This window comes from Lynx canadensis, chromosome E1 (genome assembly GCF_007474595.2).
Source record: "Lynx canadensis isolate LIC74 chromosome E1, mLynCan4.pri.v2, whole genome shotgun sequence".
In the NCBI taxonomy this organism is placed as follows: Eukaryota; Metazoa; Chordata; class Mammalia; order Carnivora; family Felidae; genus Lynx; species Lynx canadensis.
The window spans coordinates 14,840,708-14,866,709 of NC_044316.2; the positions used below are offsets into that span (position 1 = coordinate 14,840,708).

General features: G+C 57.8%; 1 protein-coding gene across 3 annotated transcripts; it reads left to right on the plus strand.

Moving 5' to 3' along the window:
• Positions 1-569: 569 nt before the first annotated feature.
• MYO1C (myosin IC) lies at positions 570-24,042 on the plus strand. Of its 3 annotated transcripts, none has more exons than XM_030294972.2 (32): positions 570-839; positions 7,818-7,973; positions 8,090-8,205; positions 8,762-8,960; positions 9,041-9,121; positions 10,518-10,697; positions 10,779-10,877; positions 11,076-11,189; positions 11,276-11,347; positions 11,633-11,752; positions 11,876-11,958; positions 12,180-12,285; positions 12,403-12,483; positions 12,785-12,876; positions 15,043-15,137; positions 15,218-15,264; positions 15,373-15,453; positions 17,686-17,791; positions 17,914-18,031; positions 19,110-19,223; positions 19,303-19,379; positions 19,731-19,799; positions 19,898-19,982; positions 20,078-20,237; positions 20,526-20,609; positions 21,359-21,452; positions 21,547-21,602; positions 21,729-21,864; positions 21,947-22,017; positions 22,107-22,204; positions 22,279-22,378; positions 22,834-24,042. In XM_030294972.2, exons 1-32 carry the CDS (start codon positions 765-767, stop codon positions 22,858-22,860), a joined length of 3,192 nt encoding a protein of 1,063 aa, XP_030150832.1. In that variant the 5' UTR covers positions 570-764; the 3' UTR covers positions 22,861-24,042. The 3 variants fall into 3 exon arrangements, with proteins under 3 accessions (XP_030150832.1, XP_030150834.1, XP_030150833.1); XM_030294974.2 differs by lacking the exon at positions 570-839 and adding an exon at positions 1,711-1,817; XM_030294973.2 differs by lacking the exon at positions 570-839 and adding an exon at positions 6,377-6,447.
• Positions 24,043-26,002: the final 1,960 nt, after the last annotated feature.

The window sequence follows — 26,002 nt, forward strand, 5'->3', positions numbered from 1 at the left end:
GATTTAGCAACAATAAAGAAGAAAACAGGAACGCTGGGGGTGAGGGGCACCTGAGGGTGCTATGGAAAAGTAAGAAGCCGACAGGGCTACAGCTGCCCAGAGCCAAGGAGTCTGGGGACCAACTTCCCAAGCATTAAAGGCTCCAGAGGACGGTGGGACGGGGGCCTCCTCCCAGTGTCGTCCTGCCTCTCTGGCTAAACCCCCTCTGCTCAACATGGCCAGCCCCCAGCAGCTCTGGCCTCTCAAACTTAAGGGGTTTGCCCGCTGCTGTGGGGAGGTAGGCACGCTGGGGGAACATGCAGGAGGGGCAGTGCCTATCGATGGATCCTGTTGGCTTAGGGCGGGATGTGCTTCTGGTCTGGGGAACACTGAGCTCTGCGGCTGACACCGGTGAGTGGGCAGCAGGAGAGGCCTGGCCATGGAGCTGCTGCCGCGAAGGACCCTCCTGACCTTTGACCTGGAGGCCAGGGTCCCCCACGGGTGGCTGCATCAGCTCCTCTGGTTACCTGGGACAACAGGCATTTCCTCCATCCCTCGGCCCCTCCTCTTCCTGCCCCAACCCGCTGGGCCAAGAGGCCTCCCAATCAGACCTGGGCTGCTCCAGCTGTGTCCTGAGGAGCTGGACCAGACACATCCCCCGGGGCCGGAGTTGAAGCCGAACCAAGTGGCCATCCCGGTGTGAGACCAGATTCCTGACTCCGGGAGCAGCCAGAGCCAGTGGGCAGGCAGGCTTTTGCTCAGCACACTGGCTCTCCATCGGCAGAATGGCACTGCAAGTGGAGCTGATACCCACTGGGGAGATCATCCGCGTGGTTCATCCCCACAGGCCCTGCAAGCTTGTAAGCTGGGATGCCCTGGGCCGGGAGGAAGGGTGGCAGCATCTCCCCAGGGCCCAGCAGCTCCCTCTCAAGCAAGCCCCTCAGGAAAGAGGTGAGCAGTGGGGAGGGGTTCTGATCTTTGGCTGGACAGGAACAGACTGGACAAGAAGGGGTAAATGAAAGGAAGGGGTAAGAGCTTAAGCACCTCTAGGAGCAGGGTTTTTCTAAGCAGGGATCTAGGTTTGAATCCCTTCTCTCCCAGCTCCCTGATCCTCAATAGGCTGGGCTATAAACTGGCCCTAACACGTAGGTGACAGGACTACTCTGGGGCCAAAGGACGGGCGGTGCATGTAAAGCTCCAGACGCATAGGACAGGTTGAATTAATGCCTCCGCTTCATTCAGCCCAAAGAACCAGGACTGGCCAGCTCAGAGCGGTAGCTTGGGCAGGGAAGGAGGGGGAAGAGAGACAGGTAGGCACAAGTGGGGAAGAGCTGAGCTGGCCTGGCAAAAGCGGGGCGGGGGTCGGGTTTGCTCTGAGGATGCAAAGCGGCCCTAGGATGGGGAAATGCATCCCCTCGACCCCAGCGCTGCAGCGAGTGGGCCAGGTGTGGAGAGTGCGTGAGTGTGTGTGTGTGTGTGTGTGTGTGTGTGTGTGTGTGTGAGAGAGAGAGAGAGAGAGAGAGAGAGAGAGAGAGAGAGAGAACGTGTGTCCGCGTGTGGCTGTGACGCGCGCCCCGTCCCCGGAGCTGGTTGCGGAGTGTGCGGCACCGAGTCTCGGCGGACTCGGGCGGGGGCCAGGGCCGGGGCTGGCCGGGGCGGGGCGGGGCGGGAGGGTTCGCGCGCGCGCGCCCGGGCCTGGGCCCTGCCCGGGATGACGACAGGCAGCGGCCCGGCCCCGGGCGGGCCCTGGGCGGGGAGAGCGTGCCGGGGCCGCGGACTCCGGAGCCGGCCACGCCGCCCAGCCTGGCCCCCGCCTGCGCACCCGAAGAGCCGAGCCGGTGGGTACGGGGGGCGTGGGCGCACGGCGGGCAGCAGCCGCGTGGTCTCGGGAGGGGTCGGCCGGCGAGGGGAAAGGGGGAAAGGGCAGGTGGCCGAAAGCCGAGCCCAGCCCGGAGCTGCCGTGCGGGAAGGCGGGGGTCGCCGGCCTGGGGATCGCTGGGGCCGAGGGTCGGCCCGGGGCGGCCTGGCCCGGCCCGTGAGGGGTCCCAGAACTCGGCCTCGTGGAGACTTAGATTACTTGCAGGTAACGTGAGGGCGGGGAGGGGCGGCTGGGGTCACAGGATCCAGGCACCCTGTACCCCCTTTGGGCCCCTCCGGCAGCCGGGGCTGCCTCTGGGTTCCGGAGAGGACGCTCGAGCCCCGCCCCTTCCCGTACTCCGCCCCCGGGGCCCTGCAGTGCCAGCTTCCCCGCGCCTGGGCGCCCGTGAGTGCGGCGGCCGGGGTCTCGGAGATGAACGAGAGAATGAATGGTTGGTCCACGGCCTTATTCAACTCCCGGCACGCTCTGGGCTCTGTGATTCGTTCATTCATACAGGCGTCCACGAGGGGTTACTGAGCCCCTACTGTGTGCCTAGCCAGGGTGTACGCCCTGGAGGGAGCAGTCTCCTGGGAGAGACTGACAAGGAAACTGGCGATTAGAGCACGATGAGATATGGAGGGGGCTATGTGTCGGGGGAGGCAGGAAGGGGTTCTGATACCTGAGCTGAGTCTTCAAGGATGACTAAGAGTCAGTCAGGTGGGGAGAGGGAGGGTGCGCCCAACCAAGGAAGGTGCAGGTGCAAAGACAAGAAGCTTAGGGAGAGAGCGACGTGTGATAGGGATGGGGGCAGTTCCTCCTGGCTGTGTGTGGTAGTGAAAGAAGGGACTGGAGAGGACCACCCCTGTGGTCACACGGGAACACGGGCACATCGGGGTGAGCTGAGGACAGAGGGGGCTGCTGGAGTCTATATGCAGGTTCCCGGCAAGAAGCATTAGGTGTGAAGTATGGGCTTGGCACATGGAAGGGTGCCCTATAAACTTTCACTCCGTTAACATAAGATGTTAATTAATCAGACTTGCATTTGTAAATAGTACAGGCTGTTGTGGGAAAATGGATTGGAGGGAGGAAGGCTGGGAGGGCAGTGTGAAGGTTGCTGCCTGATCCAGGAGCACAACAGTGAAGGGGGAGCAGAGGGAAGGTTTTAGCAGGTGGTGACTCCTTGGTGTGAGAAATGGAGGGAAGTGAACAGGACTTTTGATGCCAGATGGTGATGACTAGCTGGAGGTGTCTTCCTCCTTTCTACATATAGCATATTGAACAAGGAGGATAGGTCAGGGGGGCAAAGTGCTCTGTTTACTTCCGCTGGACCCCCAAGCAGAGGTGTTTGGCAGGCCAGAGACCCATGATTCTAGAGCTAGAGTGTACAGCCCTTGACTGGGGCCCTGTGAACAATCGGGTAGAGCCCTTTAGTCCCCACCTTTCATCTCCCTTGCCCCTCACAACAGTTGCCTTAAGTCTGGAACAGTCCTTGGTGGGGCAGCCTGGGCCCAGATCTAAGATACATCCAATAAATATAAACTGAGCATAATGAATATAAACTGAATATAAACTCTTCTGTGCCCAGCACTACACTGTGGGTGAGAGAGGCTATGATTCTGTTTCCCCAAAAGGCCAGGAGGCTGCCTCGGTGGAAATCAGCTTTTAGCAGAAATCTGGGGATGCTCAAAACACCCTCTCCAGATCTGCATGGGTCCTTTGAGGCTCTTTGAGGCCACTGCCTTCCCCACTCCTCCAGAGGCCAGTCTTGAGGGTACCTGGCCCACCCTAGGTAAAGGGCACTGGATGACCTAGGTCTGCTGGGTCTGCCCCATCCCTGCCTTTAGAGGAAATGACACAGGTGGGAGGAAACCCAGAGGTAGTCTTGGGAAATAAGTCCTGGGTCACTCGTGTCCATGGCTTCTCGCCAGCCTGCAGCCAGCCCCTAGGTGCAGGGCCATGCTGGGGGCCCAAAGGCAGTGGGTACTCCCTAGCTATTGCTCCTAAGGCCTACATATCAATAGTCACACAAAACCGACAGGGTTGTATACTGGGCACAGCAGTCACGGGGTTACTGAGGAAGGTCATAGCCTGCCAGGGCAGCGAGTTAACCCTTGCAGAGAAGCGGAAGCTTGGACATCCACCAGCCAGCGGGCGGGCCTGCCTCTCTCCTTCAGGGCAGCCCTGCAGAAGCAGTGAGTGCTGGCGTTGCCGGTTCCAACCCCACCCCTCCTTTTACTAGTCCTGGGATGTTGAACAAGTCATTCACCTGCCCAGACTCAGTTTCCCCGCCTATAGAATGGGGTAATAACACAGACCTAAAGGCTTGGCTTGGGAGCATGGAAGGGAGTACGGTAAGTCGGCGCTGAGAACGCAGGAAGCTCCAGGAGCTGCAGCCCTGGTCGCTGTGTCTCTCACACCCTCGGTTCCCCGCCTCCCTACCCCTCCCTGGGGCTGGCGCTTCCGTCCAGTGAGGCGGGGCGGGCGGGGGCCGGGACCCCGGCTGGGGCCGCCCCTCTGGCCTGCCCGGCAGCGAAGACGCCCCCTCCTTCCGCCGCCGGGCGGCGGCTGTGGGGGCGCCAGCGGGCATCCCGGGAATGCGGCGGCGCGGCTCCGGGTGGGGGGTGGGGGGGTGGCCGGCAGGACCCCTCCGCACGCGGATTCCCCTCATTCCAGCCGCTTGACGAGGCAGCGGGCGGGGCGGGCTCTGCGGCCGCGAGGCTCCTCCCGCTCTCCGCTCCTCCTCCCCGGTCCGCGAGCGGCCGCAGCGCCAGCCCTGTCGCCCCCTTACCGCAGGGAGCCATGCTGCTGGTGGGGGCTCGCTCGACCTCGTTCCCCCAGTATCCAAAGGCGCTCCCCACCCCGAGTGGGCTGGAAGCTGAGAACCCTCCCCGCTCCCGTTCCCTTCTGGATTTTAAACCTGGGACGCCGCAGAGGGCGCCCCCTTCCTCCCTGAGCCCGCCTCTGTCGGTGGCGTTTAATACCCCCCCCCCTCTCCCACCCATCTCCCAGCTGCGCACCCAGTCCCCTGGCCCCTCCGCAAGGCCCCATCTCCCAGCTGGTGCACCCCCCGCGGGGTCCCCCGGGCCGCGGCTCCGACCGGGCTGTTGTTCTCGAGGTAATGAGCCTCCCCACGAGGCTGCAGCCCGCACCTGCCGCAGCATTACCCCCTCTCGGGGGAGCCTGGGTGCGAGGGGCATGCTGGGGCTTTAGGTCTCGGCCCCGCCTTTTCCTCTCTAGGACAAGTCCGCGTTACTGTGCCTCAGGTTCCTTATCTGTCAGGTGGGAAAACAGGTAAAGTTTATGAGAGCTGTCTGTAACTGGCAGGCACGCCTGAGGGGCTTTCCCCACTATAGGAAGTGTGACCTATCTGGCCCAGGGCCTGGCTCTTAGTAGGTCTGTCCCAAGCACGTGTGGAATGAATGTCGGGCCGAGAGAGGGAAGTGCTTGTTGAGGGACTGGGAGGTGCCTTCGCGCTTTATCTTAGCCTTCCCAGCAATCTTTAAGGCAGGTATTAGCCACGTTTTAAGGATGCAGAGTTGGCTCTAGGAAACCGACTTGCTCCCATACAGCTCATAGGAAATAGCCCAGCCTTTTGCAACACCAGAGCCTTTTAGCCATCACCGCCTCTGCCAGCGGTGGGATCTGAGCTAGAGTTTGCCCCTCGAGTGCCTTTTAAGACCCCAGCGACGGTGGGGCTGCTTGGGGCTGGTTTGGGAGAAGAGTGTCCTGGGGGATCAAGAGGGAGAGGAGAGGAGCCCCTGAGCGAAGCACAGAGGTCCTCGTTAGGGTGTCTGGGATAGGGGAGAAGGGTATAGGCCCCAAATGCTGGAAGTCGGGTGTACATTTCCCAGATGGAAGAATGAGACCTCCATAGGGGCCAGACACACACCGCACCCGGCAAAGGCTCCCTGTGGCCGTGGCTGTCCCTTGGGTGTGCGCTCCGTCCTGACTCGGAACCTAAAGAGATTTTCTTGGGCCTTAAGGACACTGGGCCACCCCCCAGAGAGTATATAGGGGTGGACAGTGTCCTGCACGGAGGCTCCGCCCGCCTGGGCGCGCCGGCCGTATTTGGACATTTCGGTCTATTTTTAACTTTCCTGGGACTTGAGGTTGGGGTGAGGGGAGATGGAAATCCTGCCTCCTTCGGGACCCAAGGGCCTCAATCTTCGTCGTGCGCCTGGCCTGATGTGTAGTGTAGACACAGCCCGGAAGTCAGTTCCGGGTCCGTGTAGACGCGGCGGCCGTGCGGGTTCCGGGCCCCACCCTGGAACCAACAACGCCCCTCCTGGAAAACCTGACTCAGGCGGAGCCCCTGCCGGGCGGGGAGCTCCGTTCCCCCCCCCCATTTCCACCCCCGCACCGAAATCCCGCGTAGTGCCCACCCCACTCCCACCAGCTGGGCAGGAACCCCCGAGTGCGAACCCCGTGCGAGGCGGGGGCGGCCGGGGAGTCCCGCGCTTCTGAGGCTCGCGCAGGGGGCGGTGCGGGGGGCGGGCCGGCCCCTCCCTCGCTGACGCTGCCGCCGCCGCTGCCGCCGAGCCCCGGGCGGAGAGCACGGGCAGCGGAGCAGGGCGCCAGACCGGCCGGGCAGGATGCGCTACCGGGCGTCGGTGAGCGGAGGTGGCGGGCAGGGCGGGGGGTCCCGGGCGTCCTTCTCTGCCTCGCGGCGCCGCCTCGGCCCCGCCAGGAAGCGGGCGCGGCCCAGGAATTTCGGGTGGAAAAACGTCCCGGAAAGTTGCAGGGGGAAGAGGCGGAGGCAAAGAGGGCCGCGGGGCACTCGGACCCAGAGCCCGGCTGGCGGCTCTCAGGGAGGGCTGAGAGCACAGAGACCCGTCACCCAGAGGGCAAGGGGGCGGGAGCTTTGGCCAGATTTGGCAACAGCTTCGGGACAGGATTGGGGGGGGGGGGCGGTTAAGGCGGCGAGGGACAAGCCTGGGAGAGGCAGGCCAGAACCAGAGGGGTGCCCCAGGCCAGAGATCTGGATGCTTTGTGGTTGGAGGAGAATTGATGGCCTCAGTGGGATCTACACCCCCCCTCCCACACTGCCACCTTGCTTTTCTCCGACTCTTGACACTCTTGACGTCAATTTCCTAGAGCCCCCTCTCCTCCAATGTGAAGAGTGTAACCTGGGGTGAGGGCCTTGTTGAGCCTGTGTGCTCTGGAGGCAGCTGGGCTTTCCATGGTAAAACCCCCACCCCCTTGAGGCTTCTGGGGCTCTCAGGAGGAGGGTGTCTGGGGAGGCTGGCAGCTGGAGGAGAGGGTGTGGCCCAGCTATGGGAAGGAGTCCCCCCCCACCTCCTCCCCTGCAACTTCTGGGGTGGGTGTTGAGTCCAGCTGGGACAGGAGGCCCTCTGGGGAAATCCCTCTCCTGTGGTCTGTTGGTGGCCTCTTGCTTGGTCCCTGACTCTCTTCTCCTGGAGATTTTGATGAGTGAGGGTGGCAGAGATGGCTCCACCCTGACTGCAGAATTCACTCTGAGCCATTTTGTCCTCCAAAGCACCTGTCACACGTGGCCCAGAACTAAGGGACTTGAGGTCACCTGGTCTAACTCAACTCCTCCTTGAGGAGGAAACAAGCCAGAGAGAGGAGGGGATTTGTCCAAGGTCAACAGAGCATTCTTTTTATTATTCCAGGGAGTTTCTTCTCATGACTCCTCTTTCTCTACACAAAAAGCAGTGCCTGCCTGGATTTAGTGGCCTTGCTTCACATTCCTCAGGGTCTTCTGTGCCCCAGTGTCCTGTGTCCAGGTGCCATGTGCCCCACATGGTCCTTGTTCTGTATGACCCATGTCTTCAATGTTCCATGTGCCAGCTTCCTGTGACCCTGCCCCTGTACCCAGCATGGTCCATCTCTTGGGTGTTCTCTGTGTCCTGGGTGCATGTGCCCCTGGTTGCCCTCTTAGTCCCACAGGCTGAGGTGGAAGAGAAGCAGCCTTACCTTACCCTGCTGGCTCTGACCGTCCGTGGTCCATTCCCTGCAGGCCCTGGGCAGTGACGGGGTGCGGGTGACCATGGAGAGTGCACTGACGGCCCGTGACCGGGTGGGGGTACAGGATTTCGTGCTGCTGGAGAACTTCACCAGTGAGGCAGCCTTCATCGAAAACCTGCGGCGACGCTTCCGGGAGAACCTCATTTACGTGAGCCCCAAGTGGGAAGAGAAGGGTTTCTGGGGGGCGCAGACACAGGTCTGAGGGGGAAAGAAGCACCAGGAGCCTCTGGGAGAGACTTCTGATTCTCCTCCCTCAACCCCCAGACCTATATTGGCCCCGTCCTGGTTTCTGTCAACCCCTACCGGGACCTACAGATCTACAGCCGGCAGCACATGGAACGTTACCGGGGTGTCAGCTTCTATGAGGTGCCACCCCACCTGTGAGTGACCCCCAGCCTCTCCATGAGTGACCCTCTCCTCCACCTGAGATGACCCCACCTGAGATGACTCTCACTCTAGAACATCCCTGACCTCCAACCTGGGATGAATCATTATTTACATCTGTGAGGGGTCCTATAATCTCTCACCTTAGAGTGACCCTGAGCCCCACTTGAGATGAATCTCTCAACCCCATCTGGGTGGGGCCTCCCCAGCCCCCACCCCACCTCACACCCCTAGCTCCTTGCCCCCAACTGTACCTGGGCATGGCTCCCTAACCTCAGTGACTCTGCGACCCCAATCTCTACCTGAATAACTTCCAGGACCCCCACCCGTGAGTGATCTCCTCAGTCCTCCATCTCAGAATGACCCCCATTTCAGGGTGAAGGACCTTCCCTGACCCACAGTCCTGAGGGTCCCCCAATCCCCATCTGTGAGGGTATGCCCAACTCCCACCCACAAATGAATTCCAAGCAAATATGAGAAATACGGGAATCCCTGTGCCCCATCCCCCTCCTACCTTGCCCCACTCCCATCCCTGACAAGCCTCTGCCCCAGGTTTGCAGTGGCCGACACCGTGTACCGGGCACTGCGCACCGAGCGCCGGGATCAGGCGGTGATGATCTCTGGGGAGAGCGGGGCAGGCAAGACAGAGGCCACCAAGCGGCTGCTGCAGTTCTACGCTGAGACCTGCCCAGCCCCCGAGAGGGGGGGTGCTGTACGTGACCGGCTGCTGCAGAGCAACCCGGTGCTGGAGGTAGGGGACAGCAGTGTCTGCAGGGAGGGAGGGGCAGGGAGAGAACACCAGATATCCCTCATACCCCCCTCCACTCCTAGGCCTTCGGAAACGCCAAGACCCTCCGGAACGATAACTCCAGCAGGTTCGGGAAGTACATGGATGTGCAGTTTGACTTCAAGGTACCTGTGGATGGGTCAAGGCAGGGGGAATGGGATTCCCAGGTAGTAGGCACCCACTCGCCAGGTCTTTGCTATCAGCAAATATTTATTGAGCGTCTACTCTGTGCCAGGTGCTGTTCCAGGTGCCGGTGGTGGTACAGCAGTGAAACAAAATAGACAAAAATCCTGCCTCCAGGGAGATAGACAATAAACAGAAAAATGTAATTTAGGTGACGAGTGCTATAGCAAAAAATAAAATGAGGTGAGGGGTGGGGCCAGTTGCTATTTTAAATAAGGCAGATAGGGTAGACCTCACTGAGAAGGTAGTATTTTGGTAAAAGCTTGATGGAGACGGGAGCAAGTTGTGCGGATACCTAGGGGAGAGAGTTCAGGCAGCGGGACTAACCAGTGCAAAGGCCCTGGGGTAGGAGAGTACCTGGTAAGGACAGCAAGGAGGCCAGAGAACAAGGTGCCCGGGAATAGGAGGGGAGACTGGATGGTGCAGGCACTTCTGGGTCTTTGTAAAAAGTTAAAAAAAAAACTCTGAGTAGGGGCGCGTGGGTGGCTCAGTCGGTTAAGCCTTTGACTTTGGCTCAGGCCATGACCTCATGGTTCATGAGTTTGAGCCCCGTGTTGGGCTCTGCGCTGACAGCTCGGAGCCTGGAGCTTGCTTTGGATTCTGTGTCTCCCTCTCTCTCTGCACTGCCCCCCCCCCCCCCCCCCGCACATGCTCTGTCTCTGTCTCTCTCAAAACTAAATAAAACAAAACAAGAAACTCTGAGTAGAAGGGGAGCTGTTGGAGGGTTTGGAACAGAAGTGCGTCATGATGTGACGTTGCTCTCCAACAGATCCCTCTAGTGCTTTTTCGAGAGTAGATGGTAGGAGAAGCAGGCTGAACAAGGAAACCAGTCCAGAGGCTGGTGGTTATTAAGCCGAGATGACAGATGACAGTGGCTGGTACCAGTGTGGTGGCAGTGTAGAGTTTTGGATGTTTTGAGGGTTAAAGCAACAGGATTCGCTGCGTGGCAGGACATGAGGTTAGGGAGGAAAAGAGGCTTCCGAGAGGAGGGCAAACTTCTTGGGCCGAATACCTAGAGGGGCAGAGCGGCCACTGACCAAGATGGGAAGAGAGGAGCTGGTCTGAGGAGGGGACACCACGAGTACAGGGTGCAGTTCCAGGCCTGTTGAGTGTAAGCGGCTCGTCGGACAGCCAAGTGGAGTGGCCAGGTAGATAGGGCTGGACGTGCTCATTTCCCAGATGAGAACACGGAGGCCAGAGGGGGTGGCTGGCTGAGCCCATGCAGCTAGTCGCAGCTCTAGAATTAGAGGCCAGGAGTGCAGAGGAAGGCGGGGGAGGGTGGGTTGGAGCCTATCCCTAGGCCCCCTGAACAGCCACCACGTCCTGCCCTGCCCACAGGGTGCACCTGTGGGTGGCCACATCCTCAGTTACCTGCTGGAGAAGTCCCGAGTGGTTCACCAGAACCACGGGGAGAGGAACTTCCACGTCTTCTACCAGCTGCTGGAAGGGGGTGAGGAGGAGTTGCTGCGCAGGCTGGGCTTGGAGCGGAACCCCCAGAGCTACCTGTACCTGGTCAAGGTGAGTCGTGAGCGGGCAGGGCGGGTGCCACCCAGGGAACGCAGCGCCGGGGCTGGTGACCCAGCTCTGCCCTTCCCCCAGGGCCAGTGTGCCAAAGTCTCGTCCATCAATGACAAGAGTGACTGGAAAGTCGTCAGGAAGGCTCTGACAGTCATCGACTTCACTGAAGATGAAGTGGAGGTGAGGCCGGTGCTGGGGACGGCCCCCCTTTCCTCCTGCCGCACCTGGAAAACCTCCGTCCGCTTTTACAGCCCTTACAGCTCCCTTCTCTCAGACACTCCCCCACCTATTCCTTGCTCCATCTGACTGCTCACTGGTTGCCCTCCTTGGCTCTCTGCCCCTCCTGTGACCCCCACCCACCCCTCCCTGTTTGTCCAGGACCTGCTGAGTATTGTGGCCAGCGTCCTGCATTTGGGCAACATCCACTTTGCCGCTGATGAGGAGAGCAACGCCCAGGTCACCACCGAGAACCAGCTCAAGTATCTGACCAGGGTGAGTGGGGTGAGCAGAGGGCGAGGGCAGAGGGGCTGGGGTGAGGAGGAGTGCACCCCCACCATGCCCACCCCCTCCCTTGACAGCTGCTTGGTGTGGAAGGCTCGACGTTGCGGGAAGCCCTGACACACAGGAAGATCATCGCCAAGGGGGAGGAGGTGAGGCCAAGACTTTGTCTCAGGACGTGGGGGGGTGAAGGGGGTGCAGGTGCTCCAAGGCCTCTTCTGAGACTCCCACCTCCAGGAACGCAGCCTCCTGTCCTTACACCGTCTTCCCTCTGATGTGGCCACTGTGGCCTCTCCTGGTGTGCCCCACCCCCCAGGCTCACCAGGAGCCGGGAGGACAGAGTGGCCATGGTTTTCTGGTGCTCGGCCTGAGCCCATACGGGAGGCAGATGGAAAGGGGTCTGTGGCATTCATCTCCCGTCTCACCTTGGCTGGCAGCTCCTGAGCCCGCTGAACTTGGAACAGGCTGCGTATGCACGAGACGCTCTTGCCAAGGCCGTGTACAGCCGCACTTTTACCTGGCTGGTCAGGAAGATCAACAGGTCGCTGGCCTCCAAGGTGAGCTCGTGGTCCTTGGCCCATGCTGCTTCTGAGGCAGCAGAGAGGGCAGTCCAGGGAGGCCTGGGGCTGGGTGCTGGCAAACACCAGGACCCACGCTCTTTGTTGAACCGCTGGCCCTAGGATGCTGAGAGCCCCAGCTGGCGGAGCACCACAGTCCTTGGGCTCCTGGACATTTATGGCTTTGAAGTGTTTCAGCACAACAGGTCAGCCCCCCCGTCCACCTGCCCGTCTCTCCTCCCATCTCCCCTGTCCTGGTCCCTCTCCTCTTGCCCCTGCCTCTCGTATTCCTGACGAAGTCCCCGGCCACCTCGGGTCTTGCTCTGTGTACCTTCCCTTAGCTACTCCGAGTCCTCCCCGCATCTCTCCCCTGTCCTGATCCTGTGTCCCCCTTGAACTACCGTGGGCTCTTCTGTTTCCTTCACAGCTTTGAGCAGTTCTGCATCAATTACTGCAACGAGAAGCTTCAGCAGCTCTTCATCGAGCTCACCCTCAAGTCGGAGCAGGAGGAATATGAGGCAGAGGGCATCGCGGTGGGTGCGAGCCTACAGGTGTCCCTATGGACACCCCATAGGAAGCCAGGCACTGGGGTCCCCCGGACAAGGTGCTAGGACCCCATGATGATGCCGTCCTTCCCTTTTGCCCTTCAGTGGGAGCCCGTCCAGTATTTCAACAATAAGATCATCTGTGACCTGGTAGAGGAGAAGTTTAAGGGCATCATCTCCATTTTGGTGAGTCCTTTGCTCTTTCAAGGACTCATATTGGGGGCTGGGTGGGAGGATGTTACTCCGTTCCCTGTTCTCTTAGGCCTGTCCATGGAGGGCCTGAGTTTGGTGTTGAGTAGGGACAGGGCAGGGCTGTGTGTGGAGGGTGAGGTGAGGTGCTGGTCTGGTCTGGAAGGTGTCTGTGGGAGGCTCCCTATGATCTGCCCCTGTCCGCTGCATCTCTGCTTCCTGGCACGATGCCCCTGAGTCTCCTGTGCCCTCCAGCTCCTTCCCTGATACATCCCTCATCCTCTGCCACACCCCCCAGGATGAGGAATGTCTGCGCCCTGGGGAGGCCACGGATCTGACCTTCCTGGAGAAGTTGGAGGACACAGTCAAGCACCATCCGCACTTCCTGACGTAAGCGGGGTGGCCGAGCAGCTTAGGGGCAAGGGCTCGCTTGGGGAAGAGCCTGTGAAGCGCGGGATCCCCCTACAATCCTAAGACCCCAGTCATAAGGAGGGATGACCAGGGGAGTTGCTAAGCTGAGGACAGGCGCACAAAGCCACAGCTTGTGGTGCATCCACAAAGTAAGAAGCTAAGAGGAGCATGGCTCCCTCCTTATTCTTTTTTGAGAATGAAACTTAAGATTTTTTTAGCTTCCTTATTTGGAAGTTGCTCTTTCTTTAAGGATTCCCCTAATGTGGGAAGGGGAAGGAAAGAAGCAAGCACCTCTGCCCTGAATCTTTTGTGCACATCACCTCCTCTAACCTGAAGCAAGCCTGTAAGGAGGCATTCGTGGTGCTTTCTCCACTGTACTGAGGCTCCAAGAGGTGACGTCATTTGCCTAAGGTTATCACACATTTAGTAAGTTGCAGAGCTAGGACTCAGGCCTGGAGCTGTTGAATGCCAAAGCCCTGAGCATTTTACCTTTTTATTTTTTTATTTTTATTTTTTGCTTAGTTGTAACCTTAAGGGGCACCTGGGTGGCTCAGTCGGTGAAAAGTCTGACTCTTTTTTTTTTTAATTTTTTTTCTAATGTTTATTTATTTCTGAGACAGAGACAGAGCATGAGTGGGGGAGGGGCAGAGAGAGAGGGAGACCCAGAATCCGAAGCAGGCTCCAGGTTCTGAGCTGTCAACACAGAGCCCGATGCAGGGCTTGAAGTCACAAACCGTGAGATCATGACCTGAGCCAAAATTGGTCATTCAACTGTGACCGAGCCACCCAGGCACCCCAAAAGTCTGACTCTTGATTTCAGCTCAGGTCATGATCTCACGGTTTGTGAGTTCAAACCCCACATCAGGCTCTGCGCTGACAGTGCAGAACCTGCTTGGGATTCTCTCTCTCTCTCTCTCTCTCTCTCTCTCTCTCTCTCTCTGCCCCTCTCCTGCTCATACTCTCTCTCTCTCTTTCAATTTATTTATACATAAATAAACTTTAAATTAAAAAATCGTAACACTAAAAACCTCTTCCTGGGGGCGCCTGGGTGGCTCAGTCAGTTAAGCATCCAACTTCGGCTCAGGTCATGATTTCAGGGTTCTCAGGGTGCAGCGCTGACGGTGTGGAACCTGCTTGGGATTCTCACTCTCTCCTCTCTCTCTGCCCCTGCCCCACTCACGCTTTCTCTCTCTCTCTCATAGTAAATAAATTAACATTTTTTTTCTGATTGTAAAAATAATGATGCTCATTAGAGAAAAATTGGAATGTGTGCAAAAGCCACTTGTTATCTAGCTTAACACCCAGAGGTCATCACTGTTAACAATGTGAGGCATTTCCTTCCTGCCTTTTTCTATATGTTTTTTTTTCATAGTTGAAAACTTATTGTGTATAAGGTTCAGGATAATGTTATATCCTGAGTGTTTTCCTGTATCATCAAACAGAAAAATTTCCTCAAAACACTTCCTCCAGTGGCTCTAACTCACAGATATTCCAGTGCTCTCACCCAGCCTCTGGAGGCCCCTAGCCAGCCTCCAGGCTTCTGCTGGGGTAACAAGGCTGCCACAAACATCCTTGTGCTTTAAATCTCTCCCTGTATCTCTGGTTAGTTGCTTGGAATAGTTGTAGAAAATGGTGGGGGCGGGGGTGTGCCTGGCCGGCTCTGTCGGTGGACCATGTGACTCTTGATCTCGGAATTGTAAGTTTGAGTCCCATGTTAGGTATAGAGATTACTTAAAAAATAAAATCTTAAAAAAAAAGTAGACAATGGGTTAAAGGGTATAAATACACTTAAGTAATCTTTTGGGGCAGATTTCCATTCTTAAAATGCAGTGGGCAGCACTGAGCCTTCTGAGCAGAGTCACATAACAGCCACAGGCAATGAAAGGAGACCTCTGCCCTGTGAGCCCCAGCCGCGCAGAGGCCTGCATCCCGGTCCTGGCACTGTGTGACCCTGGGAAAGGCCGTCTGCCTCCCTGAGCCTCCGCAGCTGACAGCCCTGCCCTGTCTGTCGCCAGGCATAGAGGGTTGTGGCGTGGCCCAGGGCGTACCTGCTCCTTACTAGATGCCCGGTTCGTCTCTTGAGCCTCTTCAGCAGGAAGGCGCATGGCTCAGGCCAGCAATCTGTAGCTTCCTCTCGTTCTCCAGGCACAAGCTGGCTGACCAGCGGACCAGGAAATCTCTGGGCCGTGGGGAGTTCCGCCTTCTGCACTATGCTGGAGAGGTGACCTACAGTGTGACCGGTGAGGATTCTGGAGCTGGGTCCCCACAGTGGGCAGGGAGAGGGGCTCTCCCTCACCTCGTGTCTGCTCCCCCCTCCCAGGGTTTCTGGATAAAAACAATGACCTTCTCTTCCGGAACCTGAAGGAGGTGAGAAAGACTGGGGAGAGGGATTGGGATCTGGGCACTGACTGACCTCTGCCACAGGAATGGGTCCCACCTGTCCCTGTGCCCTGACTCCCTGCTTTGCCCTCACAGACCATGTGCAGCTCAGAAAATCCCATTATGAGCCAATGCTTCGACCGGAGTGAGCTCAGCGACAAGAAGCGGCCAGAGACGGTGTGGAGGCTGTGGGGACCTGAGGGGGCACGTGTGTGCACGTGTGTGTGGATGGGTGCCTGCGTGAGCCAGGAGTTGGCAGCGTGCATGTGAGCTACGTGTTCACTGGTACACATCTGTGTGCGTCTAGGAGGCTGCCCGTGGGTGCATCTGTGCTGGCTTCCATGTGTGCACCTGTCTCTACCTGTAGACCCACACATGAACCCCCGAGTCCTTGTGGGGATTGTACCTGTCTCTGCATCGGCACTTGCCTGCATTCACCCACTCAGCAGACATTCCTAGGCACTTAGGAGACCAAAATGAATAGGTGCTTTCATAGAAATGTGCACAGGGTGCTTTGGAAACAGAATAAGGAACAGCAAATTGCCTGAGGGAGTAGAAGTGGGGGGAGCAGTCTGGGAAGGCTTCCTAGAGGAAGCATCTGAGATAACTTGGGACTAAGTGCTTGTCAGAGGGACCTATGGGAGAGCACAGCAGGCAGAGGAAGGCCCAGCACAGACACGCAGAACCCAAAAAAAGACCAGGAGGTTGACAGGAGAGTGACATCATGGAGAGAGAGGCTGGGAAAGGGGGGTGCGGCCAGTAGTGCCTGATTCAGGGAGAGCTCCAGTGAGCTGAGGGCAGAGGTGTGGCTGTTGGGTGTGGCGGGAGGAGGCCCCGGGTCCCAGCAGGAGCAGGCTCAGTCTGAGGTAGAAGCTGGAGTACTGCAGGCTGAGACACGCTGGCAGGGAGGGTGCAGAAACCATGGGTTGCCCAGTGTCCCACTCCCCAGTCCCTTGTTCCCTGATGCATACCCCTCGCCCTCCCCACACACACATACCTCCCTTCGCGGGAAGGACACGCACCACTGTCCAGGCCTCTCCAGCAGGCTGCAGGTTCACGTATCCACTGATCTCCTCCAGTGCCTTCCAGGCAACCCACTGGTCTAAAATGGGCCCTTGATTGCACAGTGCCCCAGGCCTGCCCCTTCTGTGTCCCTAACTCGGGACGAGGATCACCCACCACCCAGTCTCACAGGCCAGAAACCTGGGCAACATCCGTGACTCTTCAGTCTCCCCCATCTCCCTCATCCAGACAACTACTGGATCTTGCTGGTTCCTGCTGCCTGAGTACTTCTCAGCTCCTTCCCCTCAGCCTGTCCCCATAACCACTGCTCCAGTTCAGTGCTCTGAGCCAGCCAGTGTCATCTCTGGTCTCCTCCTGGCTTCCTGGCTGCCCTTGCCACCCACCCTCCATATATTTGCTTAGAGGTCTTCCAAAATACAGATCTGTGCCTGCTGTTCCCTCATTCCAGATTCCTCATTGGCTCCCTATTTCCCTCAGGAGAAGTCAGTCCCCCGAAAGTGACTCTCCAAGCCTGTCATGATACTGCATCTGCTTGCCTCTCTAATCCTATCTTGTTTACTCCCCAATTGGATCCTTTCACTGCTTATAGCTCCCTGGGTACATGAAACTTTTGCTCAGGCTGTCCCTCTGCCTGAATACCTTCCTCTCCTCTCTTCCTTCTGGCTATCTCCTACTTATCCTTTAAATCTCAGCCCAAGGGGCATTTCCTGATGCCCCTTACCCCACTGACTAGATTAGTTGCCCCTCCTTGATGCTTTTGGAACCCCCAGGCACACACCTCTGTCATTGATGGAATTGCGAATCTGTTGAGAAGTCTGCTTCTCCCATAGGCCTGAGATCCTTGACGGTCTTGATGAGCAGTGTGCAGAGACAATGGTTGGATGCATAGGCATTAGGACACACTGGTAAAGAAGGTGGCCCTGAAATTCTAGAAGGAGAAAGAGTTGTTGTCAAAGGGAGATGTAGAATCGGGGTTGTGGGGATACCTGAACAAGTGTTTTTGTTTTTGTTTTTTTAAGTAATCTCTACAGCCAATGTGTAAAAGATTGGGTGTAGAGATTGGGTGTGGCTTGAGCCCACAAGAGTAGGTTCCAATGATTGAGTCTCAGCCTGGTGCCTCCTGAGCAGGGTTTTTAGATAGGAGTGAGGTTCCTAAGCTGATGTCTCTAGCCCAGCTGGAAGATGCCAGCAGTCTGGTCCCTCCCTCTACTGTGAGCTTGGGGAGGCAAAAGGAAGGGCCCAAGTAGGGCCCAGGGTAGCTGTGGGGACTGGTGCCACTCCGCTCCAGGAAGGGGCGTCTGCAGGGTTCAGCAGCTTTGCCCCAGTGAGGGGCAGCTGCAGGGATCCACAGCCTTGGCCAACCTTCCATTCACTTTGGCTGCCCAGGTTGCCACCCAGTTCAAGATGAGCCTCCTGCAGCTGGTGGAGATCTTGCAGTCCAAAGAGCCCGCCTATGTCCGCTGCATCAAGCCCAATGATGCTAAACAGCCAGGTAGGTGCCTCCGCCCGCCATAGGCCTGCGGGGACTGGGTCACCCCTGCAGGTTGCCCCTGCAGGGGCAACAGGCTATCCATCCCTGAAAGTCCACTGACTACCCTGTTACCCCTCCCCCAGGCCGCTTTGACGAAGTGCTGATCAGGCACCAGGTGAAGTACCTGGGGTTGATGGAGAACCTGCGCGTGCGCAGAGCCGGCTTTGCCTATCGTCGCAAATACGAAGCTTTCCTGCAGAGGTGGGGGCATGGCCTGGCTCAGCGCCAGGGAAAGGGGGTAGGAATTTCTGGATCCCGTGAGAGCAGACAGGGATTCTTAGCCCCATTTCAGAGACTAGGACACTGAGTCTCTGAGCTGCTGTGGGATGCATGCCAGGGGACCCTCCATGCTTGAAGGCCTAATATCAAGCTAGGTGGACAGGATGCCAGTGCTCCCAACCCCATCCCCCACCCCACCTGCTCAGGGACCTGCCCTCATAGAGCACCTGGTTAGGGGTCCATAGGCATGCATCCACATGCTCGTCACCAGGTGGCATGGTAAAAGTCTATGAAGAAGACAGAGTTTCCAATCAGTTCAGAAAGGATAGAGCAGCTTTGTGGTTGGTCTAAGGGGCTGGAGAGTCAATCAGATTTGAATTCCATCCCTGCCACTTTCTAGCCCTGTGGCCTTAGACAGATGAGGATACATCAGTTTCCTCCTCTTTAAAATGGATGCAGTGGTGGCGCGCCTGGGTGGCTCAGTTGGTTAAGTGTCCGACTTCAGCTCAGGTCATGATCTCATGGTTCGAGAGTTCGAGCCCCGCGTCGGGCTCTGTGCTGACAGCTCAGCGCCTGGAACCTGCTTTGGATTCTGTGTCTCCCTCTCTCTCTTTGCCTCTTTCCTGTTTGCTCACTCGCTCTCTCTCTCTCTCTCCCCCTCTCTCAAAAATAAATAAACTTTAAAAAATTAAAAAAAAAATGGATGCAGTGGGGCGCCTGGGTGGCTCAGTCGTTTAAGTGTCCTACTCTTGATTTCGGCTCACAGTCATGAGATTCGGGCCCCTGTGTTGGGCTCTTTGCTGAGTGTAGAGCCTGCTTAAGATCCTCTCTCTCCCTCTCCCTCTCTCTCTCTGCCCCTCTCCTGCTCACTCTCTCGAAAAATAAATAAATAAAATAAAATGGATATAGTGACAAAGTGACCTCTGAGGCTTTTCATGAGCTGCAAGTCATGGGTGGGGGTACCCAGCATGTACCCCAAAAAGCTGATTTGGGTCCCCAGGGGTGGGGGGGAATTGATTGGGGTGGGGCCTGGGTGCATTTCCGCTCCTCCTGTCTCCAGGTACAAGTCACTGTGTCCAGAGACATGGCCCACATGGGCAGGACGGCCCCAGGATGGGGTGGCTGTGCTGGTCAGGCACCTGGGCTACAAGCCGGAAGAGTACAAGATGGGCAGGTGAGTGGTACCCGCCCACACCCAGTGTTTGGGGTGCTAAGGGGTAGCAAGCAGGGGCTGATCACTGCTGCCTCCTCAGGACCAAGATCTTCATCCGCTTCCCCAAGACCCTGTTTGCCACAGAGGACGCCCTGGAGGTCCGGCGGCAGAGCCTGGGTAAGAGAGAGGCCGCACCTTCCTGTCCCAGTGGGGTCTGTTCTGGGGAGAAGGAAAGAAATCACTGCATTTGGGCCTTTTCTCCAGGAAGCCCAGTTCACTCACATTCAGCTCCCCTCCTCCTTACCAGCTCCAGTCCTGCTCCTGGATGCAAACTCTGAGCATATTCCCACCTTCCTTTGCTCCCTCCTTCACTCCTTCACGCATTGCATTCTCCTTCTCTTATGTATCCTCTCATTCAGTAGTTCCTTCAACCACTCTCATTCGTGCCCCTCAGTGAGCTCTGACAGTGCCAGGCCCTCAGCTGGTTCCCCAGGGCTCTGGCCAAGTGACTTTCTTTCCCCACCACAGCCACGAAGATCCAGGCCGCCTGGAGGGGCTTTCACTGGCGGCAGAAATTCCTCCGTGTGAAGCGATCAGGTGCGGGGGCCCAGGGGTCCTCAGAAGGGGCAGGGTCTGAGGCTAGAGTGGGCCGCCATCGTGAGGAGATTAAGGTCAGCCGTTTGTGGTCTCCGCAGCCATCTGCATCCAGTCGTGGTGGCGGGGAACGCTGGGCCGGAGGAAGGCAGCCAAGAGAAAGTGGGCCGCCCAGACGATCCGGCGGTGAGCACCGGGGCGCCACGAGGGGGTGGTGCAGAACAGGCGGTGGGGTGCTGCCAGGCCTCTCACCCCCACCCCTGGCGGGCCCACACCCCCAGGCTCATCCGTGGATTCATCCTGCGCCACGCACCCCGTTGCCCTGAGAATGCCTTCTTCCTGGACCACGTGCGCACCTCCTTTCTGCTCAACCTGCGGAAGCATCTGCCCCGGAATGTCTTGGACACTTCCTGGCCCACACCACCACCTGCCTTGCGTGAGGTCCGTGGGCTTCCCTACTGATCTGGGGACCGTGAAAGCACTCAGCGGAGGGGCCTACTGATCTTGTGGACGGAGAAGCATTGGAGGTCCCCCGAGGGAGAACTGGAGCTGGGCCACGGAGAATGAGTTCTTTTGAGAGAAACGGCTCAGGAATGGAAGGGATGTCCAGGTTGGGGGCGGGGGGGGGGGGTCACTCCGGCAAAGGCCCAGTAGTGGGCATATGCCTAGTGTCTTCAGAGGGAAGGGAGCCGGGCTGTGTAGGTGCCCTGACCTCCCTCGTGCCCTCAGGCCTCAGAGCTTCTGCGGGAGCTGTGCATGAAGAACATGGTGTGGAACTACTGTCGGAGCATCAGCCCGGAGTGGAAGCAGCAGGTATGGAGAGTGAGGAGGCAGGCGTGGACTGGGACTAGCCAGCGAGGTCGGGGCAGCGTGCTGGGAGGAGCATGCTGGGAGGAGCACGTCACCTCCCCACCCCCCCCCCACCCCCCGGATTTACGGTGTGATGTCAGACGGATCCTGGGCCCTATTTGGCCTTGTGTGTGAGGTCAAGGCTGGAGTGGCTCCTGGGTGGCAAATAGAATTTGTCCTATGGGCCCACTCCACCAGAGTGGTAGAGGCTCCCCAGAGCCCTGTGTTGAAAAGGCTACAGAATCAGTCTGATCGGTTGGTAACATCTGCCGTGGTTGCACGGATGGACGTTGGTGGCTGATGTGCCTTGTGTTGGCCAAGTCACTATTGGATGATGCTGAAAGACCCACCAGCTCAGATAACCTGTTAGTAGTTTAGAGTATCAGCAATCAGCCAGCTTCAAGGTGCCAAGCTAGAGGTGAACGCCAGGGGCCCCAGGGCCTGATACGATGGGGAGTTAGCCCCCAGGTCGAGCCTAGCCCCTGGAAATGCTGTCTTGACCCTTCTGGAAAGCCTTCTGTCTTGTTAGTGGGGTTGGGGGCAAAGCAGAGGGAGAGGCCAACAGCAGGGTTGGTGGCAGGGCCTCGCCTCCTGGTGCTGGGGCCAGAGAGAAGGTGAGAGACTGTCTCAGTTCCTGGGGCTGGCCTGCCCCTTCCCGCTCCCTGATGGTTCCCACCCCTTGTAACCCCCACCTCCCGCCCTTGTCTCCTCAGCTGCAGCAAAAAGCCGTGGCTAGTGAGATCTTCAAGGGCAAGAAGGACAATTACCCCCAGAGTGTCCCCAGGCTCTTCATCAGCACACGGCTTGGTGAGCCCCTTTCAGTGCTCCGACCCTCCAGCACCATCCAACTTAAGTCCCCTCTCCCCTCCCCTGACCTCTCTCTCCCCCATCTGCGTTGCAGGTGCAGATGAGATCAGCCCCAAGGTACTGCAGGCCCTCGGCTCTGAGCCCATCCAGGTGAGACCACGGTTCTGCGGCCTGAGGGCTGCATGGGGGGTGCTCGGGGCCTGGGCAGAGAATGAGGGGCTGCCCTGGAGGCCCCGTAGCCCCTCCCCGAGCCCTCACCCCACCTTCCATCCGCAGTATGCGGTGCCTGTGGTGAAATACGACCGCAAGGGCTACAAAGCCCGCTCCCGGCAGCTGCTGCTGACACCCAGCGCCGTGGTCATCGTGGAGGACGCCAAAGTCAAGCAGAGGATTGACTACACCAACCTGACCGGTGAGCTGAGCGAGAGCCCAGGGCTGCTTAGGGAGGGCCCCCGCTCTGACCCTTGACCCCTAACCTCTGCCCTTCTCCTCAGGAATCTCTGTCAGCAGCCTGAGCGACAGCCTCTTTGTGCTGCATGTGCAGCGGGAGGACAATAAGCAGAAGGTACCCTGTTGGGGCCTGGGCGGCAGGGCCGAGGTGGGTTCTCGAGCTTTGGGCAGGGCCTGACCCCTCTCTCTTCTGGACGCCCCCAGGGGGATGTGGTGCTGCAGAGTGACCACGTGATTGAGACACTGACCAAGACAGCCCTCAGTGCTGACCGTGTGAACAACATCAACATCAACCAGGGCAGGTGAGGCGGTCAGGGGTGATGAGGGGACCAGGCGTGCGTATGCAGACAGCCCTCACACACCCCCTTCCTTCCAGCATCACGTTTGCAGGGGGCCCCGGCAGGGATGGCATTATCGACTTCACGCCTGGCTCGGAACTGCTCATCACCAAGGCCAAGAACGGGCACCTGGCTGTGGTGAGTGGGGCCAGCAGGCAACAGCCCACCTCCCTACCAGTAGCCCTGGGGCTCAGGTGAGCCTCGGGTGCCGAGCTTCCTCGGCAGCTTGGCAGAGCCTGGGCAGCTCATCCATGGGTCTCCATCCGTGGGGCATCAAACCACCTTGTTCTTCCCATTGCCCATTGAGGGCCAGAGAGTGGGGCCATATGAGCCTCCACGGTGCAGAGGGTCATAAAGATGGCAGCATCGGGAGGTGGGGGAGGCCTGGGAGGCTCGAGGGGAGCTGTAGACAAGGCCCACTCTGGCAGGATGGGGAGTCCTATGGGAGTAGGATCGGAGTCTCCAGGACTGAGGCCACCAGACGCCCACCCCTCAGACCGCCACTGCATTTATCTAATCCATGTAGACAAGCACCCAAAGCGCCTGGGTCTGCTTCCTACTCACCACTTGGGCTTCTCTCTCTGCCCCCATAGGTGGCCCCACGGCTGAACTCTCGGTGATGAAGGCGCCCACTGGACCCCCTCCCACCTCCCAATGCTTTGCTTCTCCCCACCTCCCCTTCCCACTTACCAAAGACTCGAGCTTCTAGACAGGGACCCAGGGACACCTCGAAGCCCACTGACAAATTCCTGCCTTTTGCTCACCCCTCTCTTGAGGGAGCAGCAGGGGCCAGGGAGCCGCCCCAGAAGTGGGCCAGGCCGGGCCACAGCAATAGGAAAGCCGGGGACAGAGGCGGCCATGCCAGCCCCACTGCCGATGCCAAATATTTGAGAGAAGGGAACTTTTGCTGAGGTTTTCTCTGAGATTTTTTGATGCTTTATAAGAAACTATTTTTTAAAAAAGCTATTTTCCCACCCCAAGACACACTGGATGTGTTTTCCCTGATGCCAGCAGGGCAGGGAGTGTAGCCGAGGGGTTGGGTGGTCTGGGCCCCGGTGCCCTCTCCCTTTCCCAGGCCACTCTCTCCTCTTCATTCCCTTGGCACCTTTCTTTCTGCCTGCCTGCCCACCTGTACCCTTTGCAGCCCACTCTGCCATCCCCTTGGGGGCTGAGACCACCTCTGCCTGCCCCCTTCTTCCTGCCTTAAAAATACCCTTTCAAAATCATCACCCCCGCCTGAGGACATCCTGGAGCGGGGGAAGGGGTCTTAGACCACAGAATTTGGAACACGCCGAGAGATCATCTAGTGTAAGCTTCCTGGTGTGACAGAGCAGGAGACAGAGGCCCAAGAGAAGGGATGTGCCCTTCATCCAGCAGGTTGGGGCAAAACCAGGACTGCAGTCCTGTCTTCAACACACCTCACTGCCTCTCCAGGGACAGGTTCATGTCTTTAAGGGTGCGTGTGGCTCCCTAACCAGCAATCACCCTGGGGGCCAACAGGTGGGAGAAGCAGTCCTACCTGAGTCTATGCCTTAGGATGACAAACATCCTGTTTATATACTTTGGCCCCAATTCAAGGATGTAGGCCCTTTCCTGGCCCTTACGCCCTCCTGTCTGCGGAGCCCAGGGAAGAGGCTAGCCTTGGGAGGAGCTGCAGAGGCATCACCTCTTTCTGCTGTGTCCCCCCACCTCCCCAGAGGGCCTGAGCGCTGCCCAGCTGCCTCTGCCCTCCTGGGGGTCTCAGCCCACCGCTGATACTTCTGCAATCCAGAGAAACACTAAATAAAGCAATATGTGTTTGCCAACATTGGTCTGCTTGTGAATGTTAGGAAAAGGGACAGGACCCCTAAAGGCAACCCGGGGTCTTGTGTTAGAATTTTGCCTTGTCCACAGAAGGAGGAAGGCAGGGTGCCTTCCCGGAGGGAAAACAGAAGTAACCAGTAGCTGCAACACAGACTTGCTTTTTCGTTAACTATCTACCGAAGGGCTGCTCAGCCTGGCCCACTGCTGTGGGCCAGGGGAAGATGCATCTCACACAGTCCCTGCCCAGTGGTCCTCAGCCCGGCGGAGAGAAACACAGCCCAGTGTGGGAAGTGCAGGCCTCAAGGGGCACGCTGACTAGCGATGGACTCAGTGGGGGAGAAAGGCTGTAAACACTTCACAGAGAAGATGACATCTGAGCTGGGTCCCAAAGGATAGGCTCCAAATTCTGTGGCAAGTGGCAAATAAAATCTAAATTGGCTTGGGCAGAAAAGGCATTTATTAGCATTAGCGACCTAATGGTCCCAGGGTAGGGCTGCTTGCAGGCACTCAAACAACATCGTTAAGAACATGTCTGGGACCGTCTCTTGGCTCAGCCTTCCTCTGCGGTGGCTCCACTGTCAAGCAGGTTCTGCCCTGTGGCATGGCGGCAACAGTCAGCAGCAGCTCTGGGCTTTCACTCTGTGAGTTGAGCATAAGGAGGTAGGAAAAAAGAGGGTCTTTCCCAGTAATTCAAAAGTCTCAGGGGGCGTCTGGGTGGCTCAGTCGGTGAAGCGTCCAACTTTGGCTCAGGTCATGATCTCGCCATTCCAAGTTCAAGCTCCTCATCGGGCTCTGTGCTGACAGCTCAAAGCCTGGAGCCTGCTTCAGATTCTGCGTCTCCCTTTCTTTCTGCTCCTCCCCCGCTCATGCTCTGTCTCTCTCCCTGTGTCTCAAAAATGAATAAACGTTAAAAAAAAAAAATGACAAAAAAAAAGTCTCAGAGCCAATGCAGAGTAGACCAACTTGAATGAAGACCTTGAACTGGGTCTTCCATGACCCAACTGTTGCAGTTAGGGAGAAGAGCACATTCTGTTCCGATAGGTGCCTGCCAGGTCTAGGTCATGCGTCTATCCCCTACCCCAGCCCAGACACCAGCAGCATGAACCACACCTGACTCATGGTCCAAGAGCGGGGGCAGATGGCTTCCCAAGAGATCATCAGAGTGGTGCCTCCAGAAGAAAGGGAATGAGTGTTGCAGGCAGCATCCACAGAACTCCTTGGCAGATGACTAAGAGTTTTCCCAAGTGGGACAGGCGTGGTGAGCAGAAGGAATGGCAAAGGAAGGGGTTAAAGGCAAGAAAAAGTTTAATTTGGGGTCAAGCTATCTGCCCAGGAGCTTAGATTCATCATCCGGGGCAGAAGTCCCCGATGAATGAGATACTGTGCAACGTGGGACTATTTTGGGCTTGACGCAATCCTGTGTGCACAACCTAGATTTGACACTCCCCCAACTACAGGAAAAAAAAAAAGCACCACAATAATTTGTCCGCTCTATCAGTAGTAGCAGTGGCTGCAAGAAGCCGACAGATAAGATAAGCATTGTGCTGGGTGCAATTAGCAGCTTTAGAACCCAGCAACACGCCTTTCTCTAGCAAACTGCGATGCGTGCAAAGGCCACGTCGCAGACGTGACCCACGTGCGGCCCAGGAGCCTTGGCCTCTGGTGAGGCAGTCAAGAATGGTCTGCACCCCCAGCTCACGTCCTGCAGGAAGTCCAGTGCCCTCCAGGAGTTGCGTGCCAACTGTGGGAAGCTACATGGGGCACTGGACAAGAGTCTCCACCCAAATCTCTGTCCATTCCTTCATTCAACCAGTATTTACTTAATGTCTATTATGTGCCAGGCTCTCTGCCAGGCGCTCGGGATATAGCAAGAACAAAAAGCACCCAAATCCTTGCTTTTACGGAGCTTACGTTTTAGAGGAGGAAAATAAATAAAGCAGAGAAGGAGGAGAAGCAGAG